Source organism: Gymnodraco acuticeps, unplaced genomic scaffold (assembly GCF_902827175.1).
Source record: "Gymnodraco acuticeps unplaced genomic scaffold, fGymAcu1.1, whole genome shotgun sequence".
Lineage (NCBI taxonomy): Eukaryota > Metazoa > Chordata > Actinopteri > Perciformes > Bathydraconidae > Gymnodraco > Gymnodraco acuticeps.
Window position 1 is genome coordinate 147,852 of NW_022990222.1, and position 18,126 is coordinate 165,977.

General features: G+C 44.4%; 1 protein-coding gene across 4 annotated transcripts in view; it reads left to right on the forward strand.

Moving 5' to 3' along the window:
- The window catches only part of lrp1bb (low density lipoprotein receptor-related protein 1Bb), a 326,595-nt gene that overhangs the window by 83,633 nt on the left and 224,836 nt on the right, over positions 1–18,126 (forward strand). For all 4 annotated transcript variants that reach the window (XM_034218589.1, XM_034218591.1, XM_034218593.1 and 1 more), the window contains exon 2: positions 5,458–5,580. In XM_034218589.1, the coding sequence (XP_034074480.1) occupies positions 5,458–5,580 (123 nt within the window). The remainder of the gene's footprint in view (positions 1–5,457; positions 5,581–18,126) is intronic.

An 18,126-nucleotide genomic window follows, 5' to 3' on the forward strand; every position in this document is an offset into this window, starting at 1 on the left:
GTGTGTGTGTGTGTGTGTGTGTGTGTGTGTGTGTGTGTGTGTGCGTGTGCGTGCGTGCAGAAACTCTCCAAGTACATTTGAATATGTGTGCCCCATGTACGCTTGTCCTCAATAACTTGTGCAACATTTATATGTGATGTATTTCAACCTGTTTGACTGATTGATGTTACCCGATCCATGTATCTTTGAGCGGAATATTCCGCCCTCACACACTCAGACTGTGATATATCATCAGCCTGACATCAGCGCTTTTTGAGGAGTTATTTGATTTAGTTTTTTCGGAGCACCTACAGTACTTTCTCTCTTTCTCCTGTCTACATCTACTTCACATTATTTCACACAGCATTTCCCAAAATACCTTTTAAAGAATGAGAGAATTAGGGTAAACTAGTCGGCTGTGACTTTTATTGGAGGAAGAATTGGGGTCCGCCCTTCTTTTTCTGTTGGCCTATTGTTTAACAGCAATTTAATTAAACAATAATGGAGCTCAAATAATAAAACATGTGTATACGATGATATTTGGGTTGAGTGTATAACTAGCACAAACAATGGAGATTTTTTTCTTAAGTTTCATTAACTTATTTAGAAATGTGTATTCGCCAATCACATTTACTGATGGTTTCGACCTACCATCAAAAGTACTGTGTGAAACTTCCTAATTCTGCTACTTATTTAAATGTCCTCTGCGCAGCTATTATTACACTGGTTTTGTTTGAATAGGCCTGTGGCTTACGACTCATCCACTGTACCAAGTGCTCAGTTTGTAGATTTGGGGACCTACATTATGTACTGGAGTTTAATCCGCATGCAGAGCTGGGTTCAAAGCCTGCCTAGGACCATTTGCTGCGAGTGATCCCCTTTTGTCTCCCCCTTTTTAACACTGTTAAAAACTAATAAATCTTATAGATACATGAATAAATGTCATCTTACAATGTATGAAGACTTATTTGATGATATGTATGTGCACACCTCTTCATTAAGTATGTTAGCCCAGCTATATTGTATTCACCATTTTATCTGCATTAGGATGAATAAATAATTTCTAATTCTGTTCCCAAGCAGAAATCCGTATGATTGTGACTATAACTTGAATTCTTCGTCTATGAACTGATAAACTGAGAGTCACTCTTAACAGTGACAACTGAGGGACAGCTGCCTCATATCAACTGAAGCTTTGCAGGGTTATCATCGGTAGATTCTTGCTTATATCCTGTATGAAATGGCTCTATCCTCAGTGTCCTGCAATATAATAAACTGCAATGACCTAGTCAAGGTCTCCTCCACGACCATAAACCCCTGCGTTCCATCTTCCTCTCCCTGCAGTATTCAGGCATTAGTTCTGTGTTGACTGTATGGTTGCTTTGACATACAGTATGATGATGTTCAAATGTGCTAGTCATTTCAAAATGAGTTGAATATGTTGCTAATAACTATTAAACAAAAAGGGTCCTGACAATTTAAATAAATGCAAAACCAATAATTTCTTGCAGCATTTAGTATGACGTATTTGACAGGTACTGGAGGTGGAAAGCTTTACAGCAGTGATAGCTATACTGATAGGGGCCTATTATGCTAATGATCAGCTTTGTATTCGGTTGTTTTGCCTCTACTGTGACATGTTTGAATGCTTTAATGTTCAAACTCACTATGTTATGGAAGTAAACAAAATAGTCCAATGGAGGAGTTTAGGCTGGGGGTTGTGGGAGAAAAACTCCCTCTGGACCTTAGGATTGTATCATTTGTAGACCAAGGGGAAGCCCCGAAGAGCATAATAGGGCTCCTTGAAAACATGACTTTTTAAATTAGGGTATAGTTTCGCTAAAGTAAAAGAAAATGTATTCCATATTTCTCGTTTTGAAGAAACAGTTCGACATCCTGGCGAATACGTTGTCTTTACATGACTTACACGAGAAAAAATGCAGCCGTATGGATGGTTAAAATTGATTAATTAATAGTGTGTGTGTGTGTGTGTGTGTGTGTGTGTGTGTGTGTGTGTGTGTGTGTGTGTGTGTGTGTGTGTGTGTGTGTGTGTGTGCGTGTGCGTGCGTGCTAGTCTTTGGTATCAATCTAAAAGCGCTGATACAAATCAGATATCTATCTCTTTAATAGTATAGAATTATTGTAAGAGTGTATATGTTGGAGCGTGAACATATTTATGTTGTTTTCTCCCACTTGTTTTTCTTATGTTGTTTTCTGACCTTGAGCACCCTGAATGCATCACAGGTGTAATACACAGTATCAATGCCCTCCAACCACAGCTTTCTTTTCTATGTAGAGCCGAGCAAGTTGGACGAGCTGCAAATAACTTCTCCTCAACCTGCAACTGTAAGATAGGCCAGACTGGGTGAGAAATATTCTCAGATCGGCCTCTTTTTCTTTCCCTTTTTTTTTACACAGCTAACTTTTAATTCCCCACTTTGAACTGTGTACTACACTGCTGCTTGTATTACACTGGTTTTGTTTGAATAGGCCTGTGGCTTACGACTTATCCACTGTACCATATTGTGAACTGTGGGTATGATGCAATTCGGGGGATTGTAATGCCTGAGTGGTTTTTAGCTTACCCCATTGGAATATAATATTGTTTAGAAAGATAAATAAAGACCTTGTGTAATTCAGACTGTAATGGGGATGAGCAAATAGAAGAGCAGAGGCTATAGTATAATATTGCAAAAAAACAGGATGAAGAGATGTGTTTAAGTGCTTGTCTTGCAGTATACCGGACGCGTTTAGTAATTGGGTCATCGCGTTTCATACCTCATCTGAAGCAAAACAAACATGATGGAAATATATACAGCAAGGCTGGTGCTCCTTCAGCAAACCCTGTCTTCCCTGTTTGCTTGCCTCCAAATAACTCTTTGTTCCTCTGAAAAAGCTGGCACATTTCAGAGGCTCAATGGCTTTAATGAGCCACGATGTTGTGCCAGTGGTGGCTGTTGGGTGTCAGGAACGAAGCTCATGATAATGTGCCCGGCTGAGTGCCACTGTGTGTTTCCCACTGTTATGGTAATGTCCGCTCTCTGAAGGCGGCTGCTGCCTTTTTTTTTCCTCACCTCTTTGCTATTCCTGCCATTGCCACTTATTTGATGTTTGTATAGAATAATCTGATACCTAACGCTGTAGTAGGCTACTGTACCTTTATGCATCTTTCTCAGGCAAATAGCATATTGAAGAAGAATGAAAAACAGCTGTGAGTTTATCTGGTTATTTCCCCCCTACAGCTGCGTTGACAGTGTCAAGGAGAGGCTGTTTGGAGCAGCAGAACGGGGAAGATGAATTGACATAAAAGGTCATTCGGTAGCCTCATATTTTGCCCCTTCAGCTTTCAAGGTGAAGAGGCATGAAAGGAAGTAGAACATCAATAGGTGGCTCGGGCTGCTCCAGGAGGACCAGGAGCAGTTCCTTTTCATGGATTCCATTTCTAGTGGAGGAAATGGCCCTTCTGCCACAGACCTTCTGCCTTTCAACGGCAATCAATTTGGCTTTAAAGGCGAAAGAGCTCTCCCTTTAGAGACTTTGGCGAGATGAGCTTGCCGCTGCCATCCTCCAGCCCCAGCGTGTGCTCATTGATGACTCTTTTTTTTTTTGAGAGGGAATGCAAATAATGTAGTCAAACTGCTCATGTTCAATTCATGTGTTATGTGTGTCTATAGAAAGGACTAGTTTTACAACTGCTTTTTTTTTCGGCAGATAGAATTATTTTTTTAAGATTATTTGCCCACAGCCAAATGTGTTGAGTTAGAATAAAAAATAGTCAGCGTAATTATGAAGTTTCGAGAACCAACCAGGTTGGTCTCTGGCTTATTCCTGTCCCAGCTGGACTACGGTGATACCATTTATAGATTTGCCTGTCCCACTGTTTTGGCCAAACTTGACCCACTCTACCATGCTGCACTGCGTTATATATCAAATGCACCCTATAGGACTCATCATTGCAAACTGTATAGCCTAACTGGATGGTCCTCACTTACTATGCGTAGGATGCAGCATTGGTTTTTATTAATGTATAAAGCCATTTTAGGTAAGCTTCCACTGTACATATGTGCCAGATTTGCTCCAGTTTGTGACTCTTACAACCTCAGATCCAGTGCCTGGACACGGTTCCAGGTTCCTGCTGTGCGGACTGAGGCTGGGAAAATGAGTCTTTTTTATTATGGTCCTTGGTCTTGCAATGACCTTCAATCAAACCTAAAACTGAGGGAAAATGAGATTCTATCTCAATGCTTTTATCTGGTTAAATAAAGGTTAAATAAAAAATAAATAAAATAATTTGGCAAGGTCCTTTTTCCCCCACTTTTTTCCACTGTTTAGAGGCAACACACATGACCATGAGCCTATTCCTCCTGCATTACGTTACCTTCAGAAACCCCTGTCCCAGCTCAACAGTTCATGCATTTTAATTGTTCCACTTTTAAGAACACCTCCCTGAAGAAAAAAGAAAAAGCCTTTGAATATTTCAAAAGAGATTTAAATCGTAAGATTTCAGATATATTGCATCATTTGGGAATAGGAGAAGGCAGAAAGGATGAGGTGTTTGACCTTTTCAGATTTGTCCCTTGGTATAGTGAATTTACTGCAAGGTGCCGGGGCTAGTGAAGCGGCGGTGCGTTGAATTATCACTTCCACTGTTCAAACGGTGCAGACCTGATCTCCCACTTGCTCCACTCCCACTACTAATGGGTTAGGAACACACTGGGAAAAAAAAAAAAAAGATGAAGATAAAGAGGGAGAGCGTGGGAGGGAGGGAGTTATAGAGCCCGTCTGATTGTCTGTGGATTAAGCTTAGAAACAAATTACCGCTTTTTGCTCGGCGCTAGGACAAATAGCAGCGTGTCACATTGTGAAATCTTTAGCAAAAAGCCGATGTGTTTTCACGGAATGATCGAGCTGAGTCTGTGACAGCTACCGGCGGGAAACATGTCAACACTTTGACGGATACTCGCTATATTGAAAGGCTATGATGACTTTTTAGTTGAGTGGTCTTTCACTGAACTCCCCCCAGTCCACACAATCAAATCAAAGCAGAACAGTAAAGGAGGCAAAAATAACTTGCCAAACTGCTTTTTAATAGTTTGCCAAGGAGCGAAGGACACCGTGTCTTTGTTGTGTCAAAATCACAATGCCTGCATGGCCTACCTCTGGGTGCTGAAAAAGCATGTATGACGTACAGTCTGACAAAGTAATGGTTTGAAAAAATACAGTATTAATTGCCAGCCTCATTCACTATGGAGCTGCCACATGTTGAAAAGCATTGCCTTTAAACATTTGTATTCCTGCTTCCATTGATTGTGACATAATAACGATAGTGTTCCTTGGACCACTTCCTTTTTCACTCACACTCATGTTAAAGTGCACATGTTTTCTGGTGAAACATGTCACCCGCTGGGTTCACTACCATTGCCTCATGCTGCATCTCTTTCTGTCTCTCTCTCCACCACTCTCTCCATGCCAACCCAGAAGCCATCTTATGTGACGTTGGGGAGTTTCACTGTCATGATCACCACACCTGCATCCCCGAGGCCTGGCTCTGCGACGGCGAGCCCGACTGCCCTGACGACTCGGACGAATCTAGCAAAACTTGTAAGTGACTCATTCCATCCATTACTCACTAATTGCACGATTGTCATATTGAATTCTGCCACAGCACCTCATTTGTCAGCTTTCATGGTCTAGGGGCCTGTGTTAACATGCAATTCAAGTGATGTTCATAAGATTTGGTCATGAAATGCATTAAAACTCTGCATTTGGCTGCTTTGGAATAAGAAGCAGTTCTACAAGTATACTTTGGTGAAACTATTAGGGACACATTTAAAAAAGATTGCGTGGCATGAACAGCTGGGAACGCTGCATAAAAAATACCAAAACAAACTTTCAAGTCAATAGGGTCTTGAGGCGACTTGAAATAGTAGACTATCAGATTTTAGAGGTCTGTTTCGACTGCTAATCACTAATCTTGAAAAAGCCATATGGCCATTCTGTCTTCTTACATAGAAATGCTTGGTGCCTCGAATCGCGAGAGTGTTTGGGTTTGAAGCATACTTGGCATCAAGGTGGATTACTTGTATTTTCCTACCTTAAATAAATGGTCAGCATGATAGTAGCCTGCAGGGGATCATCAGAGGGTCAACATGTCGGTAGAAACAATTAATTATTGTAAGAGAGTGTCACCTTAAATAGTCTTATTGTGCGTCTCAATTAGAGGTTAGTTTCTCTCCAACACATTCTCGCCCCGGCCTGAAATGCCTCTATTGGACTCCTTTGTTTACTTCTGTGATATAGTGCCATCACTCTGGTAGCACTCTAACACATTGTACCTGATTTGCTAAGGTTCGGGACATATCTAAGCGGTTGACCAATCACAGCAGAGCCAGCCAGCTAATCAATCAGAACAGACTGGGCTCTGGTTTCAGACAGAGGGTGAAAAGAGGTGCTGCAGCACAGGCAGTATGAGAGAAATAAAGATATTTTTGAACATTAAAGCATGGACACATGTCACAGTAGAGACAGACAAATACAAATATGAACCTGAAAATGTCTATAATATGTCCCATTTAACGAATGGACATGAACACCTAGTGTTTTGCTGTGTTGTTTTTGTCTTGTTTGTAACACTGCATCTAATACTATGTATTATACAATCTAGTCATACACAGAATAGTCTCATTTACTCTATCTAAATCTAAAGTAAGGTATATGGTTTTCCTAAAATAAGTTAAATGTAGTGCCTTGTTGTGATTTGTTGACATTTTACAAGATAATAAGCAAGTCCTTGAAGATCTGTTGTTACCCAGACTTTGTGCTAACAGATCTTTATGCCATTATATTGAATGGTTGTTTTGTCCATGTTAACATGGTGGTGTGTGTACGTTGTCATACCGTTGCGTATCCCCTTATTACCACCACATGATACCTTTCTGCAATGTAGCAAAATAGGCTCCAGTACATTGAGCTAATCCAATTTACTGAGTACAAACTGCAATGGACGCCATAATTGTGAGACAACATACAAGGCTCACTGCTGAGCTCATGTTTAATCTGGAGCACTTGATGCAGCAATTAAAAACTAATGCTATAGTTCAGCAGCTGAAAGTATGACAATCACCAGTTGTTACTAAGTGCGTGTTGCTATGGTGGTTTTGTTTCTTGGAGAGATTGGTTATTTATACAATTAGACTCTATTTGATGACTACTTACCTCCAAGGGCAGGACAGCACAATCATTTACTGATCCTTTCTGAACAAAGCCGAAGAATATTAGTGGGGTTGAAAAATTGATTTTATTCATAATGCTGTTGACACATGGAAGTGTTAAATGCTATAAAGAATCTGTTTGGCAGATCCGAATGCAGTCGTGTAAACCTTCATTCGTCCTTCACGTCAAAACAGGATGTGGCATCAATGCTCCTGGGTTTTGTTATTTTCAGACTTTGGGGAAATACATTTCCTTTAATGGATGAACAGAACAGTAATTTCACGTTTTTATGAGCTGCATTAGCCTTTGTAATTCCTGATGAGACTGTCACTGTCACACAGTCTGTCAAAGCCAAAAAAAAGGCAACTAAACCAAATAATTAGCATTCACTCCAGGTTTCTCATAAATGTGAGTTATTAGGCATGATTAAGACTTTATAGTTTAGGCAGTGACATCTCTGCATACATTGACCAAAGTGAAGAATACTTCATATTAATGCCCTTCGCAAGAGGTTATTGAGAAGTAGCGGCAGTAGTTACTAGCTCTGTTGAAATATATAGAAATGTGTACTCATTGGGATAAACCCCTTGAGATGCACCATCTCGTTTTCAAGGGGGTCCCAACAATAGCAACAACTTACAGACATACATAAACAAAAAGCCAAAATGCAAAACATGACACACAAGACAAACCACATACAGTCTGTTAAGTAAAATTCAAGCAATGCATACAATCATTACAATGTGAGACAGTCAAGCAAATCAGTTTCATCAATATCAGTTAATAACAAGTACAGACCAGTTGAAAGTGAGATAACAATGCATGTTTAAATAAACCCAATGATGCAAAAGATCTAATAGCAGCAGGTAAAGTATTCCAGTCTATTGGGGCTTTGAAAATTAACGCTCTTCTGCCAATCAATTTTTTTGCAGAGGGGACAGAGAAATAAATCTGAACAGAATGTCTAACTTGATGATTTGACGAGTAGGGTACGAAATACTGCTTTAAATAAGGGGGATAGTTAAGATAAATGCATTTAAATATCAGCTGAAGCCAATGCGTGTGTCTTCTTACATTTAAAGAAGGCCATTGGTTATACATTGTGCAGTGATGTGTACGAAAAGGACAACCAAGAACACATCTGCATAGTCTGTTGTAGGCTATGTTGAGTGGAGCAAGATCTGATTTATGTGCATTTTGGTAGACAACATCACAATAGTCCATAATCGGAAGAATAAGTTGAGAAACAATTCTCTTTCGGACACTGAGCGTAAAACAATTGCTAGAGCGGTGTAAAACACTGATTCCGTAATTGACTTTTTGTATTACATGCTTTATATGTAGTTTAAATGAAAGTTCAGAGTCTAGCCATACACCAAGATATTTAAAGCTATCAACTTTATGCAGAGAAGTGCCATCCTTACATGTTATTACTACATTAGGTTTGGATTTTTGGTACCAAAGACCATGGTATAAGATTTTGTTTTGTTAAGCAGTAGTTTATTGTGTGATAGCCAGTCCTGTAAGATATTAAAATCCGATTGAAGAGAGATCTGAATTTGTGAAAAATCTGATTTGGATGTATATATGACAGTGTCATCAGCATAAAGGTGAGTACAACAATTAATGAGACAAGAAGATAAATCATTTATGTAAATAGAGAACAGAAGTGGGCCCAGAGTTGATCCTTGGGGTACACCCTTTTGTTGGATCAACAGGTCAGACTGTTTTCCATTAACAACCACACATTGCTTTCTACTGTGAAGGTACGAGTTAAACCATAACACTGTATTATTAGAAAGGCCAATGCCGTGAAGTTTATCCAAGAGCAGATATCGATCAACGAAATCAAAAGCTTTTGTAAAGTCAATAAAAATGGCACCTGTGAGTTCACCATCATCTGCAGCAGAGTACAAGTCATTCGTAAATGTAAGTAGGGCAGTGGTTGTGGAGTGATTAGGCCTGAAACCAGATTGAACCGGAAATAAAATATTATAAGTATTGAGATAATGTGACAGTTGATTATATATGATTTTCTCCAAAACTTTGGAAATAGAACAGATTATAGAGATTGGTCTATAATTATTTGTATCAAGTAAATCACCACCTTTATGCAGTGGAATGATGCGTGCACATTTCCAAATAGTCGGCAACTCACAGGTGGACAAAGACAGATTGAACAAATCAGCAAGTGGGTACATGAGAATATGGACGCCAATTTTATGAACCTGTTTTCTATACCATCGAGTCCTGCACTGCCATCCACTTTTAATTATGTGATAGCATTATGAACTTCGTGTGGTAGAATCTTCTTAAAAGAAAAATAACTGTTGCAGTATGAATTACTATTAGAAATACCAGTCGTCAAATAGGAGTCAGATAGTAGTGTGGAACATACATTAGCGAAATGCTGATTAAATATTTGGGCAATGGATAATGGGTCATGAATTATTGTATCAGCAGTTCTTATTTTATTAATAGAATGTTTACCTGATTTATTTAAAATAGATTTAATTTTAGTCCAAAATTGCTTGAGATTCTTAAAGTCCGATGTGAGAGATTCTTTATAGTAGTTGGATTTAGCATTTCGTGTTTTGGTTTTACTCAGATTTCGAAGATGCCTGTATACTTCCCAATCGGCTATAGTTCTTGAATGACGATATATCGACCATGCTTTATCCCTGTTCAGAATTGATCCAAGGGAGATGTTGACCTTTGACCTTAACCGTTCTCACAGGTGCATGTTTGTTCATGACATCAGTGAGCTCTTTATGCAGAAAATCCCAAGCATCTTGTACAAAAGGTATTAGTTGAAATCTGTCCCAATTAAGGGCAACAACATCATTAATAAATAAATCAACATTCAATTTTTTATATTGTCTGATTTTGACTAGTTTTGGAGGTAGTTTAATTAATTTGATTTTCCATACGCAATAAACAATTGAATAATCGCTGAAGCAATCTGACATGACACCAGCTTTTAAGATTCTGTCAGGGTGTGACACCAGTATCCAGTCAAGCAGAGATTGAGTTCTAAGAGTGATACGAGTTGGCTCATTAATTACATTTTTTAGACTACTGAAAAGTCTTTTATCTCTATCAGATGATTTATCCAACCAATTTTTGTTGAAATCACCAAGCAAGATTATTTCATTTCCGCAGGAAATGGAGTTGATAGTGTCAATTATATGGTTAAAAGACTCTGCAGGTGAAGAAGGTGGCCTATAGATGCTACCAATAGTTAAGCATTTATTTTCATGAAAAATAATTTTAAGAAAAATGCATTCAAAATGTAGAGGCTCTATAGAAGTAGCAATTAGCTCAGTCACAAGGTCATAGGAGACACAAATAGCCACACCTCCACCAAATTGGTCAACCGCTCAGAGATGTCCCACCCTAGCTACTCAATAGAAGTGTGAGTGTTACATAGTGTTGTTACTATGTTACGGAAGTAAATAAAGGAGTACAGCCGAGGCGTTTCAGGCAGGGGGGGAGCTGTGTTGGGGAGGAACTCCCTCTTGAGGGAACATAGGTTCTCATTCATAACACTCCGTTCGATGTCTCACTATGGGATGCGCCTCATCGCGGAGCAAACAGAAGCATCAATCTCATTACGCCAATCATGATTGGCTGGTGATCTTGACGTCAGCGTGAGGGAATTCACCCCCTATAAGTAGCTTGCGCCACGACGCATGCGTCATTCAAACACCTCTTCTCGCTTCAGAGCACATCTCTATAGTAGCCGGATAAGCTTAACGGTCCACAGACTGAACCCAAATATAACCATTTCGGTCGACGGGCGCTCGCCGGCTACTCCTTCTGCTTTGCAGGAAGACGGTAATACTAACGCCAGTTAGTATTGAAATCGACCTCGCCGTTCTCTTTCCCCGGAAAGTAAGGTGGGTCTGATTTTTTCAAGCTAGCAACACACCTGTTGCTAGGTCGCTCCCTCACTATCGACACCACGGTAGCGAGGAAGCTTTTTATTTTCTCTTCCCCACGGAGGAGAAAAGGATTAAAGGAGCATACTGTCACACCAGTCAGTATTCTCCGGGAATAAAATACCCACACCGTCCTTTTCTCCGGATTAAGGACAGGGTGGTAACACCTTTTTTCTCCCAACTTACCTGTTGAGAGCGGGTCCTCTCCACGCCACGATGCGAACAAGATGGACGCCTCTCTCCCTCACACCAGAGGAGTCAGGGACTCGGTGGCTCGACTCTGCGGCTACGGGTTGAAGATCTCGGGCACAGACACACACCAGGTCTGCTCGTCCTGCCTCGGGCTGGAACACGCCCGAGGCGCTATCGACAACCCCGGCTCGTGCGGACATTGTGTCCGCTTCACCGTGAACAGCCTCCGCCGACGGCTAGCACGCCAAGCTAGCCTGTCGGAGCAGGACCCCCCCCATGTCCACTGACCTGCCGGCCGGCAGTCTAGACACGGGGGCATCCGCCGCAGAGAGTGAACCCCTCTCCGTGTCGGTCTGGGGCTCATTATCTGCGATGGCTGCAGAACCGGAATCCCGCGCCCTGGCAGGCCGGGACCCGGTGACGGCAAGACACGCGGGAACGGGACCACACGCTTTACCGAGCTGGGGCTCCCGGTTAGACCTCACCATGGTCTCACCCGCGGAGGATGTCCTCAAGCTGGACTACGATGAGGACGAAGAGGACGCCTCGGTGTTCCTCCTGTCCGAGTCGGATGAACATGAAGAGGACATCTTCATGTCATCGGCTCAGGCTGCAAAGCCGAGGGCTGCTCTCCCGGGCGATAGCACACCAGCTTCGCCCTGTCTGAGCATAGACCTGCAGGCCGTGTGTAAATGCGCCGCGGCCAGACTCGACATCCCGTGGCCTGAAATGGCCAAGGAGACCTCCAGGTCCCGCTACGAAGGGAAACATTTTCCCCAAGCAGCGCGGACGAAGAGGCAACTCCTTCCGGTCTACCCGGAGATGTTGGATGAGGTGTCGGTCTCGTGGAGAGACCGGCCCTTCAGCAACAAGGTCCTAATCCAGGGTGCCTCCTCCCTAGACTGTGACGGAATGGAGAAGCTCGGCCTGCTCCGCATACCGCCCATGGAACCGCTGGTAGCGGCCCACCTCCTAGCGAGGATGGGCCCGTCACCAAGCAGGAACCCCACGCTGCCAGCAAAGTCGGACCGATTTCAGTCGACACTGACTGAACGATCCTACAAAGCCACAGCGTTGTCCGCCAGGGCCCTGAATGTGTCCTCGCTGCTAACCGCTTACCAAGCGGAGCTCTTTGAGGACCTGTCGGGTAACCCAGGGGCAGCCACTCTGGACGAGATGGCAGCGGTCACGGACATTTGTCTCCGTGTCCAACGCTGCGCTGTCCAGGCCACGGGCAAGGCAATGGGGATCATGGTGGTGCAGGAAAGAGCGATATGGCTCAACCTCACCAACCTCCCAGACCGGGAAAAGGAGGATGTGCTGGATATGCCCATCGTTCCCGAGGGAATTTTCGGCTCCGCTCTCGCCTCTATGCAAAGGAGGTGTGAGTCGAAAAAGAAGGAGGACGAGGCACTCCACCTCTGCCTCCCTCGAAGGGTCCAGCCGCTGCAGCAGTCCTTCGCAGCAGCAGTCCTTCGCCCAAGCTGCCTCGAACCCTGCTCGGTTTAAAACCGAGGCTGGAGACGAGGGCGAGCTGGCCTAGAAAATCTCCGGTTCCGGCTGCAGCTCAGGCGCAGCCAACCCAGAATTTCGGCCAGCAGTCGAGGAAGAAGAAGCGAGCGGCGTGACAGCCCCTCCTTCTCCCCTCTGTGACAGAGCTGGAAGTCCACGGTTCCCCAGCTCTAAATGTGTTCCCCCCGCCTCAACACCATCCTCAAGTCCGCACAAACACATGTCACACATTTGTTGATTTTTCTGTCATAAAACATTTGCCGCTGACGCATCCAGGCTTCAGGCCGAGGGCGCAGCTCAAAAAAATGAAAAGAAAAACAATAAAACCAATAAACAGCCCGTCAACTGTTCCCCTTCTGAGAGCAGCGACGGCATCTCTCAAAAGGCGGATTACAGGCGGGTCTGTGAAGGCACCGGCTGGGGCTTTTAAGGCACCACCGTCATGTGCATGCGCAGTGCCGGCTGGGGTTGTGAAGGCACCACCATCATGCGCATGCGCAGTGTCGGTGGGTGCCCATAACACAACAAATAGAGGCTCAGAGGGGAAGAGATGTGACATCTCCACTGGCTCTAAGGAGCATGCAGGAAGATGCTCACATCATCTGCTTGGGTTTTCAAGACAGTAACACGGGGCTACAGACTCCAATTCGCTGTCACCCCCCCTCGCTTCTTGGGCATTCTGCATTCGCAGGCCCGAGGAGAGTCAGCCCATATTCTGGAGCGAGAGATTCTCTAGAAAAGAGGGCTATATCTATTGTACCCGCCGAGCAGAGTCAGGGCGGCTTCTATTCCAAGTACTTCCTCGTTCCCAAACGGGGAGGGTACGGAATTCGGCCAATACTTGATTTGAGGGCTCTGAACAAATATCTAAAAATATATAAGTTCAGAATGCTCACTCACACATCTCTGCTGCGGCTCGTGCGACAAGACGACTGGTTTACATCAGTCGACCTGAAAGATGCGTATTTTCACATCCCAGTATATTACCCACACAGGAAATATCTGAGATTCGCCTTTCAGGGGATCTGTTATGAATACAGAGTACTCCCCTTCGCTCTGTCTCTCAGTCCAAGGGTGTTTGTACGATGTACGGAAGCCGCGATAGCCCCATTAAGACAACAGGGTATTCGCCTGGCGACCTACCTGGACGACTGGCTGCTTCTCGCACAGTCGGAGCAGGAGGCTGTTACGCAGACAAATGTCCTCGTAAAGCACCTGCTCAACCTGGGTTTCATAATAAACACAGAGAAGAGCATGTTGTGCCCCGCGCAGACTATACTCTTCACGCCTGAACTCGGTGCCCTTTTCAGCTCTCTTGTCAGCGGAAAGAGTGAAAGCTTTCAGAGCTTGTCTCGCTCTTTTCCAGCTGCGCAAACATGTTCTCTTCAGATCATGCCTGCGATTGCTGGGGCTCATGGCGTCAGCCATCCTGGTCGTACGACTGGGACGCTTACACATGAGGGAGTTTCAGCGCTGGGTGGCCGCTCTAAAACTAAACCCCGCACTGATGGTTACTGTGAAATGCGTAATGGCACTGCGCCACTGGCTGCACCCGACTTTTCTAGTACGAGGTGTGCCTATGGGTGCTGTCCTTTCACGGAAAGTGGTCACCACGGACGCATGTCTGACAGGTTGGGGAGGTATTTATGAAGGTCGCCCGGTGAGGGGTCTCTGGAGCGGAGACCTCCAGCGGGCGCACATAAATTACCTGGAGCTTTTAGCGGTGATTCTCACCCTAAAACGCTTTCTGCCTTTCCTCAGGGGACATCACGTCCTCGTGAGGACAGACAATACGACCACAATATCGTATATTAACCGCCAAGGGGGTTTGCGTTCTCTCCAGTTACACACACTGGCGCGCAAACTGATCCTATGGAGCGGTAGACGTCTCCTCTCTCTGAGAGCGACGCACGTACCGGGAGTGATGAACCTCGGGGCCGATCTACTGTCCAGAGGTGCACCAATATGCAGACTGGACTCTACATCCAAGGATTGTGAGTCAGCTGTGGGTGCGTTACGGCAGAGCCGCGGTGGATCTGTTCGCATCGAAAGACAATGCTCAGTGTCAGCTGTTCTTTTCGATGCGCGATCTAAATGCACCGTTAGGTGTGGATGCACTCGCGCACGATTGGCCATCGGGCCTTCTGTACGCGTTCCCACCCCTGGCTCTGATACCCCCAACTCTGGCCAGAGTGAGAGAGCAACGCCACACACTTATCCTGATAGCTCCGCACTGGCCAGCTATGTACTGGCTAGCGGAGATATATCAGCTGCTGTGCGGGCAGCCATGGCAGCTCCCACTACGCAGGGACATACTGTACCAAGCGGGGGGGGGCGATCTTTCACCCACACCCAGAGCGCTTGGCTCTATGGGCCTGGCCCGTGAGTGGTACAATCTGAATACAGTGTGACATGAAGCTGACCCTGGCAGCTGCCAAGCGAGACAGTGGCACTCATGCGCTATCTGTACAGTCTTCGTGCACTCAGTTCGCCCCAGGGCAAACAGAGTGTGGATGAAGCCCAACCCTGCCTTTATCTTAAGGCGGTTTGTTCAGGTACCACATTTGACATTGAGGCATCCTCCCCGCCACTGTATTCCTCCGGGGAACAGCGGCCGGATTTGCCGTGTCCAGCCCGTGCTTTACGCACGTACAGGGACAGATCAAGGGTGCTTCGTCATAATGACCAACCCCTTGTGTCCTGGGCTAACCCTTATAAGGGCAAGCCTGTTACTAAGCAACGGCTCTCCCACTGGTTTGTGGAAGCAATTGCTTTGGGGCCCATACGAGTCAGAGTTCGCAGGCACCCTCGGGTCCGCGAGCTCTTTCGACTCAGGGTCTGGCTGCATCCTGGGCTCTGTCCAGGATGTCTCCCATCCAAGACATTGGTGCAGCGGCGAGCTGGTCCTCGCCGCTCACTTTTGTCCGCCTCTTAACAGGCTGGACGTTCTGCTCCCAGTGTGACTCAAGCAGTGCTGGGCACCTTTGTGAGTCAGAGCTCTACCTGTTAAGTTCTGGTTGGTTTGGTAATTTTCGAGATAAGCTCGTCTGACAATACGGGAGCTACAATTTCCCATAGTGAGACATCGAACGGAGTGTTATGAATGAGAACTATAGGTTACTTACGTAACCCCAGTTCTCAGAGTAACATGAAGTGAGATGTCTCACCAGACGGCCCTCCTTGCTATGGTGAAGCGAGAAGAGGTGTTTATTTTGAATGACGCATGCGACGTAGCTCAAGCTACTTATAGGGGGTGAATTCCCTGACGTCAAGATCACCAGCCAATCAGGATTGGCGTAATGAGATTGATGCTTCTGTTTGCTCCGCGATGAGGCGCATCCCATAGTGAGACATCTCACTTCATGTTACTCTGAGAACTGGGGTTACGTAAGTAACCTATAGTTGTTAGCCTTTGCAGACCATTTACAGTAAAGGGAAAACCTAATGATACATAATAGGGCCCCTTTAAAGAAAGTTAAATTCATATCAATGTTATATTTTTGCGTAGGGTGCAATGGAGCCCTAATTGTAGTTCCTAGCAGATTTTCTAATATCCTCTCTGATCGAGTTTTCTGTCACCCATGACCTGTCACTATTCCTTAGTGAATCACTTTATAGATACAATAGATATTATATAAACAAGGTGGCATGGGCCAAGTCATATATCTCCAGAAGGCAATTAATTATCCCTTTGATTAATGTGGTCTCTATTTGATTTGCAATACCTACAGAAAGGAGACCTTGCATATCCATGTAAGGAATTTGGCATAGCTCATTATCATGGATTATGCATTGATAAGAAGGGGTATTAGATAAGCTTTGCCATGCAAACAGAAGACGGTATTGGAATATATTCTGCCGTCTTGAATGACAGCAAGGGCTGCTGCAAACGTGTAGAAAATAAGTTGTGTTTATATAGGATGATATGCACTGATCGAAGCCATAGAGGATTAAAATAACAGCACACACATTTCAAGGTGTAAAGCCATCAGTAATTTGATTTCACTGGGTAAAGTTTGGGGCAGAGGAATTTCTTATCTAAAGATAAAGGCAAGGAGATAAATTAAGCTCCTGTCCAGAAATACAAAAAATGGTGGTGGCACTGATGGACTCTTTTCCCTGCTTTAGCTTGGTCAGGGAGATGTAATCACTGCATCCTCTGGGCCTGTGGGGAGGAGAAAAAGGAAGGTGGCCTTGGATTGCAATACCTAGAGACTAGAAGGAGGCACCGGTTTATCCGCTCAGGCATTACAGGATTGGACAGCTGACGACGGTTATATAGAGAGCTGAGAAAACAGCACGCCTTCAGGAATGTCTCAAGAAGAAAACAGCAAAATGACATTTCTTCCCATTGTGTGCAGTTAACGTCAACGCTTTCTGTGTGGTGAAAAAGTCAAACCTTTGCTCTGTTTCGGGGCCAGGCAGCATCTTGTGTGGTGACAGTTTAAGTGGAAGGATTGAGAAATGTCCCAGGGTAGGATAATCACATTCTTAGTTTGTGCATCATACTTACGAGGACGTCTAAATGTTAAGGCTGTCTGGGGACATACAGATCTGCAGTTTGCTTTGCATTGGAGATAAAGTGCGGAAGCCATAATTCACTTCACTAAAAAATATTTTCGAGTTTAATTTTATAAGACTTTTCTGTGCTAATGGCTGTCTTGATGCAGCTCTGTCTTGATGCATTGATGCTACACGCTTGCAAACACTGTCTCAGAACTTAAATCCTTCATGAATCCTTCAGGAAGGATTTCATGGACATTTGGCTCGTCTCAGTAGTGCTGCCATGTGGAGCTTTGTGAATCTGGTGGACGTGGAGCCCAGTGAGTCCTTCGATTGAATTGTCAATCCCAAAGGAAAACACAATAACAGGGTCAGTGGTTGACTTCAAAAACATGGTTACAGAAGCTGTGTTCCATCGTTGTGGCTTAGCTCAACCCAATCAACACCAATGTTGATCCGAGTGGCCTCGAGGCACGGGGGATGAGAACCGTTCAAAGAGTGCTCTCTCTGGGGTTCTTGCACTTATTCCCCTTCGTCCACAGGGGAGTGCTTGTCTCCCCATGCCATCCTCTGAAGTTCTCAGATTCTCTATACTGAACTCACCAGTATCTTTCAGTGAGCTTGAAAACAAGCAGCATGATGACCCAACAGGGGTGCAGCATGTGTATTTCAGTCAGACAACTCACGTGTTCCTTTAACATGTTTATTAGAAGCAGCATATAGTTAAGTTTGGCGACTAGGCTCGGGCATCATCACTCCATAGATATACATAGCACGATGAGTGATG